Below are 27,261 nucleotides of genomic sequence, written 5' to 3' on the forward strand. Positions count from 1 at the left end.
CATGAATGTGCTGTATCTAAACTGTCACATGCTATGTTTTTTAATGCATAAACAAAATAAATGAACAAATAAAAAATTACATGAATAAAAAAATTGTAATAATAATAATTATTATTATTATTATTACTCTTTCTACATCTGCCGGAAAAGGACATAAAAATTACCTCAATATCTTCCTTGTTTTCTAATAATGGTGCTTCCATCAAATTCTTCAAAAGGAAAGTGTCAGATTCTACATCGAATTTGTGCTTTGTAAGTACCTCAATTCTTTCCCAATGCCTTGGTTGCATGGCTTTGTTTGCCATCATTTCAAGCAGAGGACAAGTCTCATTAAAATCATCAATTGTCTTGCTTAAATCAAAAAAGGCCTTCCACTGCTTCAAAGCCTTTGGCAACTTCCGACACCTACACACAAAAGTCATGAACTTTATAAGCAAAGCATAAATACAAGTACAGCTATTTCTCATATCTCTAAATATCTAAAATAGAATTGCCATTGAAAATATGTTAAACTATTTTAACCATACCTCACACCCCAAAGTCAGATGTAACATACGTCATTATCATTATTTTATTATCCACATTCGTATGCTTGCATAGACCAAATAAAATTTACTGAGCTAGATTTTCAACAGCTGGATGCTTTTCCTGACATCAATATCATCCAGAGTTTGATACATAGCAGACATGGAGCTCATGGCCCTTGTTTCCAAGAAATATTGCAAATAAATGATACAGCATACACACACACACACACACACACACACATATATATTGTATATAAACACACGCGTCATAATTACCACCATTTAATCTTTCTTTTTCTGTGCTGACATGAATATATATATATTTAGAGAAAGACAGTTATGGTTGGTTCATTGGGTTATCCAGGGTTTCACGTCCATAAAGCACTTAGCTTTACATACATCTCATGAGACCCTAGTAGCTAGTGGCCAACAATCTCTCTTCTTTTGAACAGAGCATTTGTCAAGACATATGTAATGCTAAGCACTTTATGGATGTGAAACTCAGTGAACTGGCCATGACTGTCTTTCTCTAAATACTTTAGTGTTCTATAGTGTAGACTGTGGCAAAGAACATAAAAAGTGTGGATCATTATGTTTAAATGATTAAATGTTCACAAAATTCAATAATATCAGAAATGATCGGTGAAGAATATAAAAAATGTGGATCACCAAATGTTCGGTCATACTGAGTTAAAAAGAGAAAAAAATAAAGGGAGAAGAAGGTAAAGGAAAGGAGTCTTGTTACTGTTTATTAACTTGGGTTCTTTTTTCCGTCACATGCAGGGTCTTTCGTTTGTAACGGAGTCTTTTGGAATCAGTGTATTTATAAGTTTTTCCATGAACAGATCTGATTTTTGATTTGTTATAATTCTGCTGACATCTTATTCTTTCTGGTGGTCAAGCTTGGCATTCTGCCTGGTTGACCTCCCTGTAGCACTCCCTTTATCAACTTCTTTTATAATCATATTATGGTCCTCCTTGAGATCATTAATGATTTCCCATTCTTCTTGACTTGTATTTGTTTTAAATTTTCAAGGTGGAAGTAAATAATAGGGATAATTGGATACCAAAACACAAAAGTTATCCAGAGTTTGATTTCATCTTTTTGTCAGACAGTAGCTAGTTTTAGTACAAAGTACTGCGTGATCATTAGTTTCTTTATCAAATAATTCTTCAGTGAATCGAAGTTTTCTACAGAATCTCTGAATATCATTTTGTATTTCATTTAGGTTCAGTTTTTGTGGTATTGGGGTGAACTTTGGCCCAGTTCACCTAAAAAATGGTTCCTTGGTTTTTGATGTATGGAATTAGTGCTCTTGTTGATTGTCATTCCATTAACTCTTGATCTATTGTGGGTTACATCTTGTGGTTTGGACGGTTGTGGGGTGGATTGTGGAAGATATGTCTCAAGTGGGAGAAGTTCTTATTTCTTCTTTGGTCCTGTTCAAAGTCTTCATTATGTAGGATGTGTCTCAGATGTGGGGAGTTCCTATTTCTCTTATAGTTCCATCTAGAAAAGTCCTTCACAAAGAAGTTATGTCTGAGACATGGAGAGTTCCTTGGGTGATAAGGTTTCTTTACCAAATTCACTCGCAAAAATTTAGCCAACCAGGGGCTATAGTAGATAACACTTGCACAAGGCACCATGCTGTCAGATTGAACCTAGAATCATGTGGTTGGGAAACAAACTTTTTACCATACAGCCATGCCAGTGGCAGTTATTTAATATTTCTAAAAAGACAATTCTATCGAATTCAAATTTGGTTCTCAACCTCTTCTCAAATTCCCAATTAGGAAAACCATCCCAATGTCTAGTTGCTTTAATGGTAGAACAATCATTTATATAAACAGCAAAACAAAGTTTCTGTTTTTTATCGACTTTCAACTTCAGACGTTAAATTTATTGAAAAATAAAAACAAAACAAAAAGAGGAAAACGAAATGTATTTACCTAGTTTGGAATTCAAGAAGTTCTGCATTTATTTTATCAATATCAATTTCAGTCCAGGGTATATCATAATATCCACTCACAGAGGCTAATACTGCATTATAAAGCTGGTAAAGTTTTTGTAAAAGATTTAGCTCTTTCTTTATTCTCATCAAATCAGGGTATTCAGTAACTGGCAGGCCAAAGAGTTCTTCGCCTCCAGAGTAGGTTAGGTATTTACCCCACAATTCATCAAATATGCACTGGAAAATCTTCATTCTATCAGATGCTTCTCTAGGCTCAATACCTTCTTCCATTGGGCCTCTAAAATTAAATAATATTACAATCTAAATGACAACAAAAATATACTAGGAAACAAGATATAAAATATTTGTGAGATTAAGATCATGTCATGCAAATATATTTACTACAGTTATTGTGTTGTACCCAAGAGAATATAAATGGAACTGTGGTTTCTACAGTTTGCCTGATTAATAAAATAAGTTTTCCATTTTATACATGAGGTGAAGCAGTAAGAAAGGAATCCAGTTGCAAAAACATTTTGTTTCAGGAAGCACCATGTCAAACTTGTAATTATTCATACAAGTTAAAGTCAATAATTTATTATTTTAAAGTTATTTTGTTGACAGATTACATTAAAGAAATGCTAGATTTTTAAAGGGAAAAAGAAAAGATCTAAAAACTCTTTGACTTTGGTCCCCGAACCCTCTAGAAATAGACATTAGCATAGTGTTAAATTGAAGTTATAAATTTAATCATTGAAACATTAAGGAAAATGATTTTGTTTTTTTTGTTTCATTGAACGCCTCTAACTGAGAAAATTATGTGCTTGAATATATAGTGAGAAGTAAAATTTTGTCAAAAATTTGAAGAGCTTTTAGAGAAGGTAAAAATAATAATCTAGGTCCTTCTAATTTAGGAAAATTAGAAGCTGAAAACTTATGCCTTTAGTAAATACAGCTAAAAGATTAATAAATGAAGGAATAAGCAATTGTCAAATGTATATTTCTTGATGCACAAAATAAAAATTTTTTGACCTTATCCTTCACATATTCAAACTAAACATAAGCCACATCAAATTCAAAAGTCTGAAAGGCTTTCAAAAACTATGTGCACCCACTTCCTCCCATGACTAACTAACAAAAATACAAAAGTATGAAAATCTAAACACAGTAAGTTTTCTTTTATTATTATTATTACCAACAACAGATGTCAACTTTTACAAAACAGAACTTTATTTCGAAAGATCCCATACCAGGATGCCTGACCCAATTTAGCAGTCCAACCTATGCCAACATGGAATATGGACATTAAATGATGATAATGATAATTATCAAAAATTCAAGAAATAAACAACGAACCTGGCAAAATAGTAAACTTATAAGCTTAAAGCTTCCTTCCACCAAATATTACTTTCTCATAAAATACCAACCAATAAGAAACATTCATCTAATGGTTCGATCTACAGAGAGGGGCTGCACTGTTGGCTTTTGCCAATCCTCCAGAATTAGTGAGGTCAAATGGGGTCAGAGTAATTGCTTTTCTTGAGAATATGGACCAATGTAGAATTTCGCCATACATAAATACATAGAAAGAACAATGGATCACATGATGGGCAATGAGAAATTTTGGGATCAGTTTGAAAAACTGGAGATGTTTTTGCCCTTAGTGTGTTTGTATATACGTGGTAGAAAGCCTAATGGAGTGGGGAGAGTTTGGGAAATTTGCCTAGTATATACAGTATGAAGTTGGATGCAAAGCAGGTTGCATTTGTGGGAGCTTTCTCCACAGGAGCATGGCTTAATGAGCCATCATGAATGTCAGAAGTACTGGATGAGATCTTTTTAGCAAAGAGTCAGAAGGTTCAGCAGCAGTTTGAAAGGTGGGAGATCTTGAAGGCTGTGTAATGCTTGAAGGCAAATTTGTGTTTCAGGTGCAATGGTTCTTAGCCTTTACTTCTGCAAAGCAACTATGTTAAGCCACCTGGGGTCTGTGGAAGGATGCGGCTAAGATAAAGGTTTCAGTCATCTGCTTAGCTGTCTCTGATGGGTCAGTAGATAAGGAGCTGACAGAACCCAGAGAAATCAACTGATATAAAGTGCAGTAAACTTCAGGGTAAGAGTGTAGAATAGAATGTGGATGTGGAGGTGGTAGTCATGAGTAGGTGGTAGTCAGAGAGTCTAATATGAGAAGTGGCAGTAGTGGATTGGCATGGCCATATACTGATTAAGGATACAAGTAGGGAAAGATTTTAAATGTTGTAGAGATTTAAAGATAATAGATTTTCTGCACTAGCAGCATTAAAAGGGGTCAATGACAAGAAAACTTGTGAACAATGAAGCCATTGAGGATGATGTCTTCTGACAGAGATGACATTTCCTTGATGATGGAAAAGATAAGGGTAAAAGATTGTTGGTGGTTGCAGGCATTAGGAAAGTTATAGAGGCATAAGATGTATTTTGGAAGAGAAACTTTAGTCCAAATTAACTATAAGTACTGGATAGCAAAGATAGACAATAAATAATATAGATAAGGAGAAATTTGTCACACAAAGAGGAACATAATGTGTTTGTATATTTGCAAGAGGTGATATGAAGAGTCCGGGTTAGGAGTTTGCAAATATTTGAAAAAAAAGTGGAAGAATTATCCAAGAGAGTTAGCATTATTTTGTACTTTGACATTTTTACAGTAGTTAGCATTGGTCAGGTTGAAGAGATGAGGAGACTATAACGTTCAATTTGCTATAAACTCTTACCACAATTCTTATAAGCAGCTGAATTTCATCAGCCCTCAATCAGCTTCTGGACATCATGTGTTTGCTAGAACATTTCTTTTTCGAAATGAGGGAGAGAAATATGAAGAAGTGCTAGTAACAGGTTAAAGCCCTTCTATAATCTAGTGTTGGCTTTCTGCTGGGAAAGCTGTTCAGCCTGAACCCTTTCAAGTTGTTTCTACTAATAAGATATTATATACATATTTCGTATGTGTATTTTGTGTGCAAGATTCTTGATGTGGATACGTGTGTTGAAAGAAATACAAGGTTTAATTATATTATATACACTTTTCAATTAAATATTCACTAACTCAAACAAAATTGTATTGGCTGTTGTTTTAACTAAGTATAACTATAGGCACAGGAGTGGCTGCATGATAAGAAGCTTACTTCCCAACCACATGGTTCTGTGTTCAGTCCCATTGTGTGGCACATTGGGCAAGTGCCTTCTACTATAGCCTTAGACTGACCAAAGCCTTGTGAGTGGATTTGGTAGACAAGAACTGAAAGAAACCCACCGTATGTGTGTGTGTCTGTGTCTACATCCCTGTAGCTTAGCAGTTTGACAAATGAGACTGACAGAATAAATACTTCGCTAACAAAAAATAAGTACTGAAGTCGATTCATTTGACTAAAATTCTTCAAGGTGGTGCCCCAGCATTGTCACAATCTAATGACATAAATGAATAAAAGAATAATGATATTTCTTAGAATGTTAATATACATGCAGTGCTGGATTAAGCATTAAGCAAAATAAACACATGCTTAGAGCATCAAGGGAAGTGGGGCACCACGGAAATGGTAAATGGTTTACAGTGCAAAAGAAATCACTTCAAACTTGCTAAAATATTATTTGAAGCGATTTATATGATTGGAAATATAATTTTGAAGTGTTCCTGGTGTCATAGTGAGGATCTAATGAACAACAAAAAAGTAGGAGAAAACTTTTCAAATGTAAATAAAGATGAAGTATACAAAAATAAACATTATTTTCCATCTTGTTCGTTTGGTTTCATTTTGAAAACTAAAAATTTATTTTATGCTTAGGTCCTCTATGGATCTTGATCTGGCTCTGTTTATATTCTTACCAGAGCAAAAACAACAACTTTATCATTTAACCTACAAGAATACTTTTTACCATGTTACAAAATAACTAGAAGCAAAACTGATTATTTCTAAAGACACAAGAAATAAATTCAGCATAGGAGGGATACATTAGCTGTTAGTGATAGACTTTTAATTCAGGAGCAATTAAGAATGATTTGTCTTCAAATGATCACTTACAAGTGACGTCTGTTAATGCAAAATATATTGATCCACCATACATAACCAGCCCAATATTGAACAACATCTATCTTCAGTAAATACTTTCCACATTCTTGCTGATAAGTCTCTGTAGGGGTTTTTTATTGCTAATAAATCAGAAATGTAAAAACAAGACTGCAATCTATCACTTTGATAAACCACATAGCTTCATAGATGCACAGTAGTGACTGTACAACCTGTCGTATATTTATGAGATTTATTTTTCTTGTTAATTTTCATATCCTGATATCAGAAAATTTCTATTTATATGTATTAGGTCAGGCAATTTTATATGTGTTTACTAATATCAATAACTTAACCAAAATGATTGACACATAATTTGTATCTGCATGAACTTTAGCAAATCCTATACAGTTGTGAGTGGAGACTATAATTAATTCCTTGAACTTCCCTTGCTACTGACTTGAGAAAAAAATGAATAGCAAAATGTAATTTATTTTACCTGATTGTAAAACAGTTTGCCAGTTCCAGAGCTAAACAATAAGAGTTTATCTTTGAATATAATATAAATGTTAGATAATATTTCTGAAACTTATAAAATGGTGGTTAGAAGTACATCATACTTAATCAGCTATCATACCGTGTGTGCGTGCGCACACACACATGCATGCATATGTGTGTGTGTGTGCATGTGTGTGTGTGCATGCATGTGTGTGTATGTGCATGTGTGTGTGTGCATGCATGTGTGTGTGTGTTTGTGTGTGTGCGTGTGTGTGCATGTGTCTATATGTGTGAGTGCAAGTGCACACATGTGTATATATATATATTTGTAAAGAAAGTAAAAATATAACTGACAGAACATAAAACCTTACTTCATCGTATAATCATCAAGAAATTGAGAATAGTCCACAGCAAACTGTTCAACACCAGCTGACAACTCCATCTTGAATTGAGGTTGAATTTCCAATAGCATTCCTTGAACTTCTAGAGACTGTTATAGTAGTTAAATAAAGAAACAGAGAAACTTACATGTATATACATATTTAAACTGAGTGTGAATATAGACAGTGCATAATGAGTAAGAAGGAGGAAAGAATACATTGGCATTTATATAGTTCTTGTTTTCTCTTATTGCCTTGTCTATATATTTATCTATCTAGTTCATCCCACAGGACACCCGAAGACTGTTTCCACACGTTTCCCCCACTCATCTTGATCTTCCATAATGCTCCTCAGTTCCTGCATCCCTTCCATACCAGTATCCGCCAACAAGTAGTTGATATAGGTCATCTTCCTCCTTCCTCACCTGGTTCCTCTTTCTATTGGTTGCCAGAGCACTAGCTTGTTAGCAGTTTCATTGGTGTGTCTTATGCAGTGTCCATCTAGCCTCATCCTTCTAGGCTGTACCTTCAATGTTACTTTTGGTAATCCCTAATATAAGTCAGCATTTGTTATATGATTCTTTCAGGAGACATTGAGTGCCATTCTAAGCATCCTCACATAACAACCGTCCAACTGCTTCTTCATTGCTTTAGTGGGCGTCCATGTTTCAATCCCATATAAAAGAACAGACTCCACTGTTGCTAGAAACAACCTCGCTTTCAATTTCCTTCTAAAACTGCTAAATGACAATGTGAAACCAGAACAATGGTCTGAGGTAGACTTGCTACCGCTGTCCAAAACTGGAGACCTAAGCGATACTGGGAATTACAGAGGAATCAGTCTGTCATCCATTGTTTCAAAAACAGTCAACAAGATGATACTTAACCAAATACAACCTCAGATAGACAAACAATTGCGACCAAATCAAAATGGATTCAGATCAGGATCGTCAACAACATCTCACATTATTGCACTTCTCCATGTAGGTAGCCATTTGAATAAGCTAATGTAGTATTTGATCAGTTTTTAGCCAAACATTAAAGAAATTGAATGAAGGAATATCAATATAAAAAGGAAAAGTATAGCAAAGCAATGAATATTTCTAACTTTACTGGGTTCTTGACAACTATGTATCACAAATCACTCATACTTTTTCTTCAAACTGTAGTCAGTATTAAAAATGACTTGGGTCAGAAAAATAGCAAATGAAGTATTCAAGTATTATCTAAAGACTCAAATGTCTCATATTTAGTGTAAAACTATAGAATCTAATCCATGTAATTCCCTGAGATGGAAGAAAGAATGAATGAATGACAGAATTTACATTCAAAACTGTAATTTATTCATTTAGTCCTTAGTCCATTCCTTCAATGTTTTGCTTTTGTTTTGCACATAAAACTTAAATGAATTATGTCAGTGAGTCCTAATCCAGCAAGTAATAAAATAAGAGTATCCAACTGAATGTTTGGCAATGACAGCAGTGCATTTAATCCATAAAAATTTATAAATATGAATTGAAAGTAAGAAAGACTAACCCATGCCAGCATGGAAAATGGAGGTTAAAAGATGCTGAGGAAAGAAATAGCATGTTTGGATTTAGAGTTTCACAAAGATGTTGAACTGCACAGATGAAATAATAGAGAAATATTTTATACCATATTATAGGCCTTTCACATCAATGCTAACCAAAAAATTAGGGGCTTAATCCTTTAGCATTTAATCTGGCCATATCTTGCCAAAATATTCTACAAGCTTCATGTTCGAATCAGCCAGAGATAGCCTCTCACACCAACCCAACAATATCATTCTCAAAATTAACAGTAACCTCATCAAAATCACCAAGCTACAAAACAATGTATGATTAATTTATTACTTTTGACAAAATAAATTGAATGCTGAAGGGTTAAATAATGACAACAATGTCACCAATAAAAATGGATGCAGCAGACATAATAGCAACAATGAAGATGATTATTATTCATAAAATGCTATCAGACATCTCAAACATTATAATAACAATCTAACAACAACACATAGTATGTGTACTAAGCTGAAAAGATATGATATTTATCCATTGTGAGTCCATTAGTCAACTTCAGCCAGTGTTTAGTTGGGAAAGATTTTTTAATTATATTTTACACTTTTTAGGCAGCAAATAGGTTGTAGTACATCAGGAAAAGATAGCTGATATCTAAAAATTGGTGAATTATGGAAAAAAATATTTATCATCAATCACATCTCCATTGTTCATCATTCACTCTTTTCACCTTTACCAACAGCTCTAATTATGTGTCACTCTCTTCTCACACCATTACAAACATGTCCACCTATCCTTCTTGATCCTCTGTCTGTATTCATACTTATGCTTGTCTTCTTGTATCTTGAAGGTACATTCTTACACCTTCTCACCACCAAAGATAAATGGTTCACTGCATTATATAAGGGTAGATGGGAGTAGCTGAAAAGACAAAAATGTCTTCTTTCCAGCTAATTCTGCCTGCCCTTATATAATGTGGAGTACTGAAAGTCCATAATAGTTATGTTAAAGCAATGCATATATATAAACAAATGTGCCCCACCAACTTTGTGATGCTACCAAATAGCTTGCAAGACAAAGGAAAACTGAGAAGAGTGGTAGTAAATTTGGAGGTGTTCTGATGACACCTGTTGAGAAGCTAAAGTATGATAGAGGAACAGACACAGATATCTTGCTAATGAGAAGGTAGACAGGTACGCCACATTATATAAGGGCAGGCAGAATTAGAATAAATTTTCTTAGTTCAAAGCTTAGTTTGGCTCCCTTCATTATTGTTAATGGATAAAATCTGCTGTTGATATGTGTATACATTAAGGTGGTGAGCTGGCACAAACACTAGCACGCCGGACGAAATGCTTAGCGGTATTTCGTCTGCCTATCGTTACGTTCTGAGTTCAAATTCCATCAAGGTTGACTTTGCCTTTCATCCTTTCAGGGTCAATAAATTAAGTACCAGTTATGCACTGGGTCGATGTAATTGACTTAATCCCTTTGTCTGTCCTTGTTTGTCCCCTCTATGTTTTGCCCCTTGTGGGCAATAAAGAAAGAAGAAACATTAGCACACGGGGCAAAATGTTTAGCGATATTCCGTCTGTCTTTCTGTTTTGAGTTCAAATTCCACTGAGATCGACTCTGCCTTTCATCCTTTCAGACTCGATAAATTAAGTACCAGTTGCATACTGGTGTCGATCTAATCGACTGGCCCCTCCCCCAAAATTTCGGGCTTAGTGCTTAGAGTAAAAATGAATATGTGCATACATTTCTTGGGACACCCTGCCTTCACATCCCTTTGGTGGTCAATAAATACGGTACCAGTTGATAAATCTTCCTTTCCATCTACATCTCCCTCTCTTCTTCCTTCTCCTAAAGTTAGAGCTGGGGAGGAATGGACTCCACTATGTTTAGATAGCCAAGACATGAATGCTATCAAGGATAAGTGTGGTGTGTATTTTATATCTAATATGTTTAACTTTTCCTTGTTTCCTAATATTTAATTATGCTTCAGTGAAATGAGAAATTATTCCATTCATAAAACAACAAGTAATGCACAAGTAGCATATAATATAAAAAAATGTTTTACCTGAGTTTTCACTTTTGAAAACAGATAGGCAAATGAATCAAGGCGTTCAGCATTTCCATCATTAAAAACAATGCCATACTTATGTAATAAAGAATAAGCCTCTTCTATGGGAATGAAATTAAATTCAACTGACACTTCAGCTTCTTTTCCTTCATTTATGGCTGCCATCAGTGAACGTACATCATCCAGATCTTTAACGGGGTGGGACAAGCTTTTCATCATACGATCAAAGAAAGAGAAGACAGTATTCATCTTTTGTGCAGAGATTTCATTTAGAGCCTTTGCATATGAATATTCCCAAGCTTTGACTTCTGTACCAAGGGATGTTTTTAAGTTTTCTGTCATCATTTCTATTGGTCCAATAGTGTAGCTGGATTCAATCTGCTCAATTTCTTGTTGTAAACTCTAAAAAAAAAAACATCATGTAAATTGACAAAAGTAAATAACATTGAAGCCTTGTGAGTGGATTTGGTAGAAGGAAACAGAAAGAAGCCCGTCGTATATATGTATATATATATATGTGTGTGTGTGTATGTTTGTGTATCTGTGTTTGTCCCCCCAACATCGCTTGACAACCGATGCTGGTGTGGTTACATCCCCGTAACTTAGCAGTTCGGCAAAACAGATCGATAGAATAAGTACTAGGCTTACAAAGAATAAGTCTTGGGGTTGAATTGCTTGACTAAAGGTGGTGCACCAGTATGGCCACAGTCAAACGACTGAAACAAGTAAAAGAGAGTAAAGAGCAAAGAGTATTACTATCAACGATCAAACTAGCAAATCTGAACATATTTGCAATCCATTGTATTCATAAAAATACCAATTCTATCTTTTATGAGGTTCAATGTTCTCAAACCAGCCTTTATTATTATTGCCAGAATCATTACTGCACCAGGCAAAATGCTTAGAAGCATTTCGTCCATTTTTACGTTCTGAGTCCAAATCCTGCCTAGGTTGACTTTACCATTCATTATTTCAAGATCAATAAACTAAGTAACAGTTGAGCACTGGGGTCAATGTAATCAACTAGCCCCTCCCCACAATATTTTGTGCCTTGTGACTACAGCAGAAAGGATTATTATTATCATTATTTCCTAAACTTTCTTCTGTAAATATCTGCTATAAATACTTCTAATGCACAACAATTACCTGACAATCATTCATTTTTTTTTTAGAAGTTTGAGTCAAGATTTGCTTAAGTCTTTTCATATTTAATCATACCTACTCAACTAATCATAGGGTAACTGATGGAAATCATTGCAATAAAGTCACTAATTTTTTTCAGTTCTCTATATTTTTCTGCTGGCAAAGCTACAATCAATGTATGAATCTCATATTACTTTACTCCATATTCCATCAGACAGTATTTACTTTTGTTCCAGTTTCCAAACTATCATCTTATGTTGAATGTTTTACTTATTGTGGTTTTACCATTCCCTTTGGTATTCTTCAATTAATGAAGTTTAGCCAGATTCATGCATCAATGGACTTTCAAATACTTTTTAGCTTAATGGCATTAAAGAAAAGAAAATTTATTAGCAATCAAAGTCTAATTGATATAATCGAAAATGAAAACAACCTAGCTTTTTACAAATTTTATCTACAAGGAAGATTTATTTTTTAAATAAATTCAATACTCTGTTGTAAATAATAATTAAAAAGAAATTACACTGCTTCTGGATTTTGACAATCTTTAATCATTTAAAATACTAAGAATAGCATGAATAGTACATTTGGCTGCCTGAAGTACTGTCTAACACTCATTAATTTAACTTATTGTAAAAAACAAAAGCTTTCAGAATATCTAACTGATAAATCAGTTTTATGGGATTTTTTCTGATTGGCTGCATCTGTGGATATTTCGAAGTTTAGTGAAAATTAAAAAAATTGGTGTATTGATGTAATTCTCTAAGCTGAATCTCAGGGGCAAATTCACATCTTCCAGAAAATTCTTTTGATTATTTTTACCCAGTCAGAAAACAGGATTTGGATGTTGTTATTTTGTGCCTGACCACAGTTGTCAACTGTAAAAAAAATGAAATGTTGGCATATTTTGCTTTATGCCTGCCATACAGCTTTTCTATTTTTTAGAATTTTCAGGAGAGTTTTGCAAATTTGTATTCTACACACAGGAATTCATATTATGCAAAAACGGGAAGAAATTTGGTGAGTGATTTAAGTCCTATTTAGCTATTATTTTAGCACATATCACGGCCACCTGTGTTTTAAGCATTTAGTAAGCAAAAACTACATGGGTAAGCTTGTTACTATGGAAACACGCAGCTACATATTTGTGGCTTTCAATTGGCTAAAATTACCCAAAATTTGCAAATTTTAAAAGCTATTAACTCTTTATTTATTGATTTATGGTGAAAATGAATGTCCTGTCAAAGATTACCATACAAAACTACGGCAACACATCAAATATGAAATCAACTGGGACAAAAATTAAAGAAATTGAAAAGTGGCAGTCAAACAGGAAAGAGCCATTGTATACAACGTTTTGCTAATTTTGAATTATTTTCTCTATGTTCGTAAATATAAAATATCAAACAACTAACAATAATAATTTAACTTTCAGTGTGTTTTCGAACATAATAATAGAAATACACTTTTGCACTCGGATTTCTGCACTTAGGAATAAAGGACAGACAGCACAAAGTATTATATCCAGTAATAAATACTACTGAGAAGGCAATTCTGTTGTTTGCATAACGACACATGATAGCAAACACAGTTATATCTAAGCCATGCAAGAAGCCATGCAATAATCTTGTATGAACAATGAGAAAGAACTGTGGTGTCATTGTTGTAGATTCACTCAGACTATATGAGTCAATTTCTTTTTTGCCAAGATCCATTTGACTCTCATCACTCCCAATATTTATCACAATTTTCTTCAATTTTTTTTACAATTTACTATAAATTTCGTTTATGACGGTAAAGTGCATGTTAACCTAATACCAGGTGTATGTTAAAAATATGATTTTATAATATCAGTAAAATCAATCATATGTAACACATATGAAATGTTGTTGTATACATATCTATTTATTCAATATCCAAAAGTAAAACTGGAAAAAGCGAAATAAGGAAAGAAAATAAGAAAAACAAATAAAAAAAAGGAAAAGGAAAAACACATCAATGCAACATCGAGTGCCTCAATTGGTCACACATCACCTGGTTCAGTAGAACCTAGTGAAGCAAGCCAATACATTTGTGGCATTACGACAGGCGATGGTGAGGCTAAGGCATTGGACCAGCGAAGCACCTTCATGGGCATCACCCAACACCTAGGTAAGGCGAGCTGCCAACAATGACAAGAGCTTCACCCCTCCAAACGTCTCAAACACCACAAGTTGGAAGAGACAGTTCACTGACAGGTCCCAATGCTTCAGAATCTTGTTCCATTCGGCTACGGAAGCAATGACCCTCCCATTTACTACAGCATCCAGGATGTTGGAGGGAGCATCCCAGATGAGGTAATAGAACAATATACTGAATAATAAAGTCCGTAAATGCACCTAAATCATGAACACGGTCATTGCTGGAAGGCAGATAAACACGTTCACTCGGGACCTGAAAGCTGAACGGTAATGTTTCTGCCATCGCCAATTATTATCACTTGTTTTCAGTGTTTATCTTTGTTGTCCACCATTTTATATGCACAAGGACCGGAAGGTTATCCAACTGTCAGAAAAAAATAAAACTAGAAGGATATTATGCAATTAATTGCAATTAACTTGATTTGCACAACGATCAATTTTAAATAGATTTGGTGCGAAACAGTTATATGGTTTGAAAAGTTAAGCAATTAATCATGTTTTGTAATTATCCTTTATGCAATGAAATCGAATTAACTGAATACAAAATTACATTTATCATATACTCAAGTAAACAAAATTATTTATACGACATCCTGAACGACATCTTGTATCTTCTATTGATGAGAGCATTATTGAAATGGTGATACTATTGAAGTATTACAAGTGGACACTTTGTTCAGCCATAGAAGAAATAAGTTACTGGGTTCAATGAGGTAATCAGCTAACTATTCAGTTGATAACTAATTTGTATTTCATAATCGTATCACTCATTTATTCAATTAATTCTCTTATGTAATTTATATGCATATGCTAGTCATAAAACTAAACACTAAACTATTATTGCATTGTGCAGCATTATATTTTCACAGCAAGGATCCCATGGTTTATAGAGAAATAATTATACAGATCACATAATTCACTTACAAGTTTTTTATATATATATATATATATATATATATATATATATATATATATATATATATATATATATATATATATATATATATATATATTTATATATATAAATATAAGCAAATTAGCTTGTCAGAAAATCTCTATAAGAAATGAAAGCAGAAACTATACTGAGATGTAATATGCATAGTCATTTTAACATGGCTGTTCTGTAGGAACCGGCATCACTACTGTTTTAACCCCAGAAGAATGCCTCCTCCACCTGGTTAGTTGGTGCAAATTGCATCCAATATGTATTGCAGGCAGGGAGCAAACCCCTACCATCTTCCAACAATGAGACCACCAGACCATACGGTTTTGAGCTATTCGTGCTCAGCTTCAGTGGTGGATACATGCCTGCTAGAGATAACAGCTATTTGTCCCAGCTTGCAATATATAGAAAAATAAGTGACCAGCAGCCACTGATCTGGCAACAAGCAAATTAACTAGTCATAAAATCCCTATAAGAGATGAAACCAGTAACTATTCTGAGAAGTAGTGTTTATTGCCACTTCCACATTATAACCCCAGGAGGACACCTCCTCCAGCTAGTTAGTTGATGCAATCTGCACCCAATATATATATCGCAAGCAGGTGAGTGAACCCCTACCATCTTCCAGTAACAGAACCAGCAGATCAATGACTTGTTGTCACTTATTTTTCTATATATTGTGAGCAAGAATGAACTACTGCTATTTCTAGCAGACAAGTATCCATCACTGAGGATGAACACAAATCACTTGAAACTGTATGGTCTGGTGGTCCCTCAAGTCATTTTTTTTTTTTGTTTGAAGAGTTACAAAAACAGAAAAAGTCTATTGTACACTGCTGTAGTAATAGTTCAGATCATGTAAACAATTATTTTTTTCTTTTGTAGTGAAAATTCAAAAACGAACAAGTTTCTCAAACAAATTACAATTTTTGTATCTCCTGTGCTACATAATCTTGCAGAGACACGAGTCATTTATAGAACAATGGATCCCACAGCATCGTTTATCCCCTCATTTTACACTGGTTCATGTGCTTTTTTCCCATTTGTTGTGTGTGGGTACTATCTTTCAAATTAATAAGCTCAACACTGTGGTTCACTGGTCTATGTTGATAAATTATAACGATCAAAATCAGGAATGTGAGAGGAGGCTCTCCACAACTCTCTGAAAGTTGTGGTTCCTGGAAGAACCAACTATTGTATGCATTTCTCTAGAGTGTTGCTATTCCAACATGGCACTGCATGAAAAAAAAAACATGTTTGGTCTTGCAACAGATTCCTCTGAAAATTCACTGCTCAAGTAGCAAGTACCCTTCCTTGGTTGTATTTACACCATGAGAAGACTGTTTCATCGACCTCAACAATCTTCCCAGGTTTGCACATCTGAACTGGATTGCAGAGCAAGTCCTTCACACATATTTCACAAATATAACAGTTGTAATTAACAGCTGAATAGTGGCTCATCTCCAGTTCTTCAATACAAGACCAAACCGAAGTCAGCAACTTGCCCCATGAAAAGCAGTACAGTCCTAAGAGGAAAGGTACCACCTTCCAACCATGTATCCTTTTCTGACAGTCATACACTATCCTTTCCAGGATCAACCAACAGCTTGGCTTGTTACTACGGAAACAGAAACCAATGTGTTTGTGGCTTTTGGTTGGCTAAAATTACCTAAAATTTGCAAACTTTAAAAGCTATTAAATTTTATTTATTAATTTATGGCAAAAATGAATTTCATTTCCATAATTAGTAGACAAAACTGCATCAATACATCAAATTTATAAACAATTGGAACAAAATTAAATAAATTGAAAACTGTAACAGCAACACAGTCATTTGCTCAGCTGATATAGCTTCTGTTAGTTAGTGAACATTTTTTAAAAATATTTTTTTTGTTAAAGTCAGAAATGCAGCAAATATTACTCATTGTGCTACACACACACACACACACACACACACACACACACACACACACACACAAATGTTACAAAAAATAATAAACAATGAGATAAAGAAAACTTTCAGAAGTATGTATATATGAGAAAGAAAATAGTAAAATGGAAAATAATGCAAATTGATCCCACTTACCCTAAAGTGACGAAGATTTTCTTCAAATTCAGTAATATTTGGGTTACTAGCCACCAGATCCTTGATAATCTCATTCATATCCTAAAATTATGCATTGAAAGTTTAAAATATGGGGAACTTATAAAAACATGTTTTAGAATGTGTTGACATAAATCTTCATGTCAACTTCTGCAACCTTCTGTGGTTATGTACACATTTTTATATAGCTCAATTTAGAGCTACTTACATGCTTGGTAATTTTGTCAGAGTAGGGTTGGACATTTCTAGATTAACAGAAATGAGAATATTGGTAATTTATGAGCATATATGCTCATAAATTTCCAAATACTACCACACACACACAAACACACACACACATTACATCACATCTTGCATTTCATAATTTTTTTTTTATCTAAAATTGAAACCATATAACAAAAACAAGAAACCATTATTTTGCTTAGATTATCTTATGGCATAAAAATTCTAACAAGTTCCATTTTTTGCTTATATTGATGCTGTAAAACCTTAAGTACTCAAACATTGATGAATTTCCTCAGAACTCTTTTCCAGTTCAATGACTGATTCATAAAAGCTAAGTTTGAAGGGAATAGTAGTCATTGCCTTTGATTTCTATCATCATCGTCATCATCATCATTTAACGTCCGCCTTCCATGCTAGCATGGGTTGGACGATTTGACTGAGTACTGGTGAAACCGGATGGCAACACCAGGCTCCAATCTAATTTGGCAGAGTTTCTACAGCTGGATGCCCTTCCTAACGCCAACCACTCAGAGTGTAGTGGGTGCTTTTACGTGTCACCCGCACGTAGGCCAGTCAGGCGGTACTGGCAACGACCACGCTCGAAATGGTGTCTTTTATGTGCCACCCGCACAAAAGCCAGTCCAGGGGCACTGGCAACGATCTCGCTCGAAAACCCTACGAAGGCCAGTCAGGCGGCACTGGCAACAGTCACACTCAAAATGGTGCATCTTATGTGCCACCCGCACAAGAGCCAGTCCAGGGGCCCTGGCAACGATCTCACTTGGCTTGCCGGGTCTTCTCACGCACAGCACATATATATCGTCGTCGTCGTTTAACGTCCGCTTTCCATGCTAGCATGGGTTGGACGATTTGACTGAGGACTGGTGAAACCAGATGGCTACACCAGGCTCCAATCTGATTTGGCAGCGTTTCCACAGCTGGATGCCCTTCCTAACGCCAACCACTCAGAGAGTGTAGTGGGTGCTTTTACGTGTCTATATAGAAGCAAATAAGAAATAACACTAACTAAAAAAAAAAGAAAAATGTGACAGGGAATTGCTTCTACAATCACATATTTTTCATATAGCTAATCCTTTAAATATCTTGAAAGTTACATGCCTTGACTGCATTATAGAATTCTCCAAAAGTTATAGAATTTTGTTATATTCAAATTTGCTATGAAAGATGTCTTCAGGAAACCAATACCTGTCATTTAAGTACTTTATGGCTCTTTCAGAGACAAAAACATTATCTGCCTCACAGTTCTTATACCTATCAGGGGAAGCTGACTAAACTTGGTGCTCAAGCCAAAAAATTATTCTTTATTCTGCAGTTCAGCCATTAACTTAAATACTGAAATTACACTGAATGACTTGGCTTCTAGTGCTTCACCAGCGATTGAAAACAATTGAAGCATGTAGATGAGGAAGAAGAAATAGATATCCAATAAATCCCAGGAATTTTCTTCATCTTCAAAACACTTCCACAGAACTGTGGAGCATTTCCCTCACCTAGACTTTCAAAATAACTTTTTGGAACTCCCTAAGTATTCTATCAACAGATGTCAAAATAGAGAGCTGCCTAGTTACAACATGAGTTAACAGATTATAATCATCAGCATTCATAGGTGCAGGAGTGGCTGTGTGGTAAGTAGCTTGCTTACCAACCACATGGTTCCGGTTTCAGTCCCACTGCGTGGCATCTTGGGCAAGTGCCTTGGGCCGACCAAAGCCTTGTGAGTGGATTTGGTACACGGAAACTGAAAGAACTGTATATACATATGTGTGTGTGTGTTTGTGTGTCTGTGTTTGTAAAGAGAGAGTATCAGAACAATTACCCCACTTCCCATAGGACAATTCCCCCAATGACAACTACCCCTTAGGACAATTACCCCCTTTGGTTAATTACTCCCTCTCCAATATATTAAGAAATTTTAAATCATTATCTGCTGTTCTTAGGGGTAAATGTCCTTGGTGGGTTATTGTCCAGCAGGGGTAAATGTCCTAGACTCAACAAATTACATATCAGCTTTTCATTCTTTGCCACATTACCGAATTTGAACAAGGTCATTAATCAATAGTATTTAAATAAACATATATTCTAGGTTTACCACATCAACCAAAGTAAAGTTTATACAGATGTATTTAGGAACATGTGTATTCACGTATTTTTGTTTAACAAAGTTAATTGATTAATTTGTAATATAGAACGAGTTAATATATTTGACCTGACGTAAAGAGAAAAAGTAGATAAGTAACATGGTTTTAGCAATAAGTAAATAATCAGCTTAATGTGTCTTGCAATACATGTGATTCTGTTTTGTATTGCTTCCTTGATATCAGTGGAAGGATTGATTTGATTTGTTCTATGAATGCAAAGACAAAGAAAACTTGATACTAAGGCAGACAATTTGTATTCTCTTAAGGCAAGCCAAGAGCCAATAGCTAGCTAAGAGGATGAGTGAGGATTGATTCTGGCCACCTGGAGTAGAAATGGCTGCCAAGTTACTGCTATGTTATTGGTTGGAGTGAAATATGTGACAAAATGGTGAAATACTAACATTTCACTTGAATGAGAATTGCTACAAAACTAGACTTGCCTTGTTTTGATGTTATTGTTATATAAAAAGGCAGCAAATTTTTGCAGATTCCTAAAAGAGTATAAATTAGTGTCCAGCTCGAGTTGTTGTCAGATGAAGAACAAAGTGCTCAAGAGCTGGACTATCTGGCCACCCTGTGTTAAGTATATACATTTTCGGAATGTCCATAATGAAACTGATATAACTTATTAAATAAAGCTTAGCAAAGGAAATTAGCATACTCTTTACTCTTTTACTTGTTTCAGTCATTTGACTGTGGCCATGCTGGAGCACCGCCTTTAGTCGAGAAAATCGACCCTAGGACTTATTCTATCGGTCTCTTTTGCCGAACTGCTAAGTTACGCAGACGTAAACATATCAGCATCGGTTGTCGAGCGATGTTGGGGGGGACAAACAGACACACAAATACACACACACCAAGGCTATAGTAGAAGACACTTGCCCAAGGTGCCACGCAATTGGACTGAACCCGGAACCATGTGGTTGGTAAGCAAGCTACTTACCACACAGCCACTCCTGCACCTATATATAACTGATATAACTTATCAAATAAAATTGAGCAAAGGAAATTGGCATGTTACCAAAAAGAAAAATGATAACACATCTCTGTAAAAACTTTATATTCAGTCAGCTGTTAGTGTTATGTATATAGTGTTAGTCACTTTTGTTGTGTGTAGTGTTAGTCACTTATATCTCATAGTAGGTTTATTTCTTTATGAGACATCTATAAGTACTCAGTAGGCATTAACATATTTGTTTGTTGTGAATAAAAAAAACAACTTAAAACATTAATAAGATAACTTACTTTTGACAGCAAAACAAAAATGGTAGAGTCTACAAGATATCTGTAGAGCTATATTACATTAGTTACCTGTTTTAGAAATGTTTTTTTTTTATTTGAGTTCTTTTTTTTTCTGTTCTTTTGTAGTAAGATATTTAATTTCTCTTTGCTTACTTTTGATAAATATGTCACTTACATTTTGAATTGGAAGTCAAGGATATTTTGAAAACAACGCTTAGACAAGGTTACCTACACACACACACACACACACACACACACACACACACACACACACATGGGCACAGCCATGGCCATGTGGTGGCAAAGACATAGCTGTGTAATAAGAAGCTTGCTTTCCAACCACATGGTTCCGGGTTCAGTCCCACTGCATGGCACCTTGGGCAAGTGTTTTCTACTATAGCCTCAGGCCAATTGAGGCCTTGCGAGTGGATTTAGTAGATGGAAAACAAAAGGCCATTGTATGTGTGTGTGTGTGTATATATATATATAGGTAGGAAGATATGGCCATACAAGGTAGTGAGATAACAGAATTGTTAGAGCATTGGCTAGAGTGTCATGTGACATTCCAGCTCTCTGTACTCTCAAGTTTAGTTGCCTTTTATCCTTATGGTAAATGATAAATAATGTACTAGTCCAGTACAGTGATCAATTCTTTTACTTTTCTCTTTGTTTTTCACCAGCATTTTCTTTTCCTTATTTTCTAGAATAAATTGGCTCTCTACAGACCTAGGGTAGGATGGGAACTGACAGGCTTTTAAAAAGCCGGAGATATGCCATACCAAATGTTAAATAAACCTACTTCATCAGAAGTTCAGGGACCAAGAAACTGCAAACGTAACTCTGTGTGTGTGTCTGTGTGTGTGTGTGTCTGTGTGTGTGTGTGTGTGTGTGTGTGTGTGTGTGTTTTATATCAAAAGTCGACTGACTACTTAGATCTTTTATCCATGGCTAAGCTGTTCAAGACTCTAGGGTATGCATATGCGTGTGTGGTGTATGTATGTATGTACTTATATATATGTGTGTAGGGCGGAGTGCTGAAAAGTTCCCGGTTTAAAGGGTATTGCAAAAGTTTTTTTTACGGGGCTTAGAAAAACTGAAGGACTGCTGCAATAAGTGTGTGAATCAGAGAGGGGAATATATTCAATAAACCATTATTAACTGATCTGCCTATATTTTCTTTTACCCAAAGCCAGGAACTTTTCAGCATTCCCTTATATATATGTTTATATATGTGTGTGTGTATGTATATATATATATATATATATATATATATATATATATACATATATATATATATATATATATATTTACTGTATCCTATAATACTACCAAAATCTCTCATGAAAATAATTTAGTAAACAAAATGAGATGCATACCCGAGTCCAAAGTTCTGAATATTTTGTAAATTTTTTCAGAATTTGTTGAACAGTTGATTTCATGATGGTAAGTGTGGAGTTTAGCTGGATCACAATTTTTACAATGTCCTTATGTTCACTAATTATTTTGAAGAATGTCTTTGGTGATTGATCAGGTACCACTTTTGTTTGTTCATCTCCATTTTCCGCAACTTCTGCTTCGCTTATGTCAGGCTAAATGTATACATGATAAGTAAAAGAAAAAAAAGAAAAGATTAAAAAGCAAATTGCTAAATGCAGAAACAAAATATTTAAGGTACAAAACCTCAGCAAGCTTTGTTGCAGAGATTTTATTAATTCATATGCAGAGAAAAATATATGATTCATGGAGATACATGAACAACATCCAATGCAGTTTAATATTGACGATATAATGCTGTTAGCATGTTCAGTTTTCAAATTATATATTTAGTGAATCTAATTTTTCAGCCCTACAAAGTCAATATAAATATAGACACACTCTGTTACAGCTACCTCAGGTTACGAGAGTTCATGCCTTATGTAAATTGTAAAGTATGACCACTGCTTTCAGAATACAGCCTGTAATTTCAACCCTAGAGAAATTCAGATAAATTTTACAACTTCTTCTTTGCCAAATGGCCTCCTCTTGGTGTCTTAGCTAAAGTCAAACTATAGTTAACATGATACATATATATGCACATACTTGTATGACTGCGTTTGGAAATTTTCTTGAGTCACATTAAATATCTATCCACCTAGCATGTTGGAATGTCAGAACCATTCTTGACTCAGGCAACAGAGGTACCCAGAACTCCAATCTGCTCTCTTCTAGCACCCATTTTCACTGACGTGAGTGGATCTTCTCTAGAACCTCATATCACCAAACATCTTGGTCCATTGTCATTTTCTCCATGAACTGTAACGTCCTGAGATCAGTCTTCACCACTTCATCCCATGTCTTCCTGGGTCTCCCTCCTCCACAGGTGCCATCCATTTTCAGTGACAGGCTCTTCTGTATACAGCTGTCTTTATTCATGCAGCACATATCCAAACCAACACATTCTCCTCTCTTCCATGCCACATTTAAATATGTATACATATGTATGTGTATGAGTGCACATATATACATATTTTTTAGGATGTATGCATATTTATTTACATAAGTATGTATAAAAACTGATATATTGGTAAATTATAAGTGAACATATAATTGGGAATTAGATGTTTGTTCATGGAAAACTAAATATTTTCCTAAAAAGAAAATCAATCTTATTTGACATAATTATATTAGCTGTATCAATAACCTTTACTGAAATAGTCAATAAAATAGAATATTACCAAGATGACTAAGCACATTAGATATTTTCTTCCTTTTCTACTGCATTTCTCTTTGTTTACTACTTCTAAGTCAAAATGTCCTCCCTCTCTCACCATCTATTTATGCTTCAACCCCAACTCATTAATTCCCCTTACCAATTCCTATGATATATAAGGAAACTTTCATCTTAACAAATACTGTTTAGAATAGCCAAAGTAAACACTATTAATAATAAAAATTACATGCATGTAAATATATATATATCGTTTCTATTATGCAAAAGTGTTGTAAGTCCAACATGTTGCTTTTTCAGAAAACAAATAAATTGTTTCACCATTCCATAACAAAACCATTGTACTACACTTTGACAATTTTTGACATCGTGGCATCTGAAGCAGCTGGAGATATGATAGTTTGACCAAAACAACTGGCTATTGCAAGCAAAAATAAATATTGCAAAAAACACATTTGGCCAAATTTGGATATACGAAAGTTTAACATAATAGTAACAATATATATTCATATACGGTCATTATTGTTTTAACATTCACTTTTCTATGCTTGCATGGATCAGATGGAGTTTAGCAAGGCAGATTTTGTACAGCTAGATGCCCTTTCTGTTGCCAACCCTTACTTGTTTCCAAGCGAAGTAATATGTCCCCAACATCTCAGCCAGATATGTTTTTGCAAAATATTAGAAATGAATGACATTCATTTCCATCAATCATACTGTCAAGACAAGAAGACACAGATGTACATGCACTCACGTTCATGCACATACATACTTATATACTTATACACATACACACACACACACACACAACACACACACACACACACACACACACACACACACACACACAACACACACAACACACACACAGAGTGAAGAATTAAGTGTGAAGGTTGGAGTTCCTCAAGGCTCAGTTCTCAGCCCCTCATATTCACCATAGTCCTGCAAGCTTTCAAAGAGGAGTTTAAGACTGGATGTCCATGAGAACTCCTATATGTTGATGATCTAGTTCTCATAGCTGAATCCACAAGGGAAATAGAAATTCCTGGTATGGAAGATAATCCTGGAATTGAGAGGCTTTAAGGTAAATTTAGAGAAGATGAAGGTTTTAGCAAGTAGGAAAGAATACAGGAACCTGTACCTTCAAGGAAATGTCTTTGTTCAATATACAGAAAAGGAGCAGGTATAAAACTCTATACACTGTACTTGATGTAGGCTATGAGCACACAAGAGATGTAACGGAAACCATAAATGTAAGAGCTTCATATGTTGCAGATGTACTGGAACAGTTCATGTGAGGACATCACAAATTTTGTCTATCAAATTCCCAGTTGGCTTGCTAGAAGTAGCTGATAACTTTTGTTACCTAGGAGATGCAATTAGCAAGGGCGTTGGCTGCTCTGAGAGTATAGTAACCAGAGTAAGTATGAGCTGGAAAAAGTTCAGGGAGTGAGGGCTACTGCTGGTAATAAAGGTGTTTTCCTACAGAGTGAAAAGCAGATTATATGATGCTTGTGTTAGAACTGCAGTGTTGCACGGAATATTTTTATTTGTATTTTCGTTTCACCCTTAGCATGAGACATATACAATTGATGGCTGCTGTAAGGACAAAAGCACACATTGAGATTTAGATTCTAAATCTTGCCACCCTTCCCATACAAAAAGGAACATATGAGTCAGTATGGCAAGACATGTGTGCTCGATAGCTACAAATACCAATAGATGAGAGAAATGAGTAGCAGAACTAAATATGTTACTTCAAAAACATAAATACTCCAAAATTTAATAAATCATGCATAACCAGAGAAAAGAAATCTTGATCTATACCTTACAAAGAAACACTCATGCTAAGGGTGAAAACGAAAATACAAACATAAATATTCCATTTATAGGAACCCACAATCCTACATTCAGGCAAACGATGCCTCCCAATTCTGTATCAACTATGAAATTTCCACCAAAAAATTTAAAAATCACAAACCATCAACAACCGAAGACAAGCACTAAATCTTGAGAGACTTCTAACAAAGCTGAGGTTCTTGTCAGAGGAAGAAATAATACAAGTAAAAACACTGTGAAGAACCTCATGGGACATGTGAAATAATTGAGGAAAGAAGAACCAAAAGATAACATGAATTGCAAAGCAAAAAATCTCATCTGCTACATTACAAGCCTACAATGCAATGAGAATTACATTGGGGAAACAGGGACAAAACTAACCAGCTGTGCAAATGTGCATAGACAACAAATCAAAGATTCATCTCTTAGAAATGTTCTATGTAATAAACATCTAGACATTTGTGCAAATAGTAAACTTTAAATATTTCCATTTTACAAAATATGAGACAAACATGATCAACTATGAAAAGTAAAAGAAGAGTACTTAATAAGAATTTTAAATCCAAAACTAAACCCAAAATAGTTAACAGCATTATTAAAAAAAATATAACTTCCTCATTATGTATTAGCTCGGAATGCATATGTTTGAAATGTCAGAAAACGAAAGTGCTTACACACAAAAGACACACTAGACATAAACTACAGACAATATACAGGCTTCTTCCACAAAGCTTAGTGAAATTCTGTTAATCAAACAAATTTTTTTAAATAGTTAATAACTGTCAAAAGTATTTTTCTAATTACTGTAAATGTATCAAGTAACTTTTACAAAAGCTTTTAAATGTGTGTGGAGGTGGGGGTGGGGGGTTAGCTGCATGCATATATATATCAGGAGAATAAATACCTTTCTTGAAAAGGTTAATGACAAGAAGAGCATCCAGCTATAGAAAATAGCACCAAGTTTTATGTAATCCGTACTAATATAGAAATAGGAGACATAAAAACTATGCTGGTGATTAAATGTCAAATAGCCAAACAAAATATTCATAAATATTCATAATTATAAGTATTGGAACTAAAAGACATATATCTACCAATTCTGCAGTATTTCATGAAATCCAAACAACATTAATTCTAGTGCAGTGTTTCAGAATCGGACAAGGTGGGGATTGAAAAGGGACAAACAAATTGCCTCATTTGATAAAATTTAGATAGAAAGAAAATTTTAAACTTGTCCAACATCATAGCAAAGAAAGTAGAGTCATTTGGATGGACATTCTATACTCTAGTTTGTCTACTTGTTAATAAAAAAAGAGAAGGGAAAAAATTTTGCTTTTTTTTTGGGGGGGGGGGGGGTCTGGCTTCTATTTGTCAATTTGAGAATCAAAGCAATGGTACCTTTATTTAACCCCAACAGTTTTTAAGAAATTGAGGTATCAATAAATATATTTATTTCTAGCTGAGACACAAAACCACTTCTTTTTGTGTGGAATGGACTCTAGTACTTGACCGATGCTCACTCAGAAGGTTGTTGATATAAAATCACAAAGTGAATTTCATTAAATCATGTTACAATGGCTCCAATCACATGCTGATATATATATATATACATTGTTTGCTTATACCCCCAACCAATCAAAAGATTCATAAGAAAATAATGTTATATTAATGATGACATCATTAAATAATGATATCATCCTCATC

The 27,261-nt window shown here is 34.6% G+C and overlaps 1 protein-coding gene across 1 annotated transcript in view; it reads right to left on the reverse strand.

Moving 5' to 3' along the window:
- Positions 1 to 27,261, reverse strand: part of LOC106871452 (dynein axonemal heavy chain 5) — a 330,351-nt gene that overhangs the window by 162,067 nt on the left and 141,023 nt on the right. The window contains exons 25-30 of the mRNA XM_089358345.1: positions 22,388 to 22,600; positions 17,368 to 17,448; positions 11,013 to 11,417; positions 7,386 to 7,504; positions 2,478 to 2,777; positions 165 to 405 (exon numbers count right to left, since the gene is read on the reverse strand). Coding sequence (XP_089214471.1) covers positions 165 to 405; positions 2,478 to 2,777; positions 7,386 to 7,504; positions 11,013 to 11,417; positions 17,368 to 17,448; positions 22,388 to 22,600 — 1,359 coding nt within the window. The remainder of the gene's footprint in view (positions 1 to 164; positions 406 to 2,477; positions 2,778 to 7,385; positions 7,505 to 11,012; positions 11,418 to 17,367; positions 17,449 to 22,387; positions 22,601 to 27,261) is intronic.

This window comes from Octopus bimaculoides, chromosome 10 (assembly GCF_046866305.1).
Source record: "Octopus bimaculoides isolate indiv1 chromosome 10, ASM4686630v1, whole genome shotgun sequence".
Lineage (NCBI taxonomy): Eukaryota > Metazoa > Mollusca > Cephalopoda > Octopoda > Octopodidae > Octopus > Octopus bimaculoides.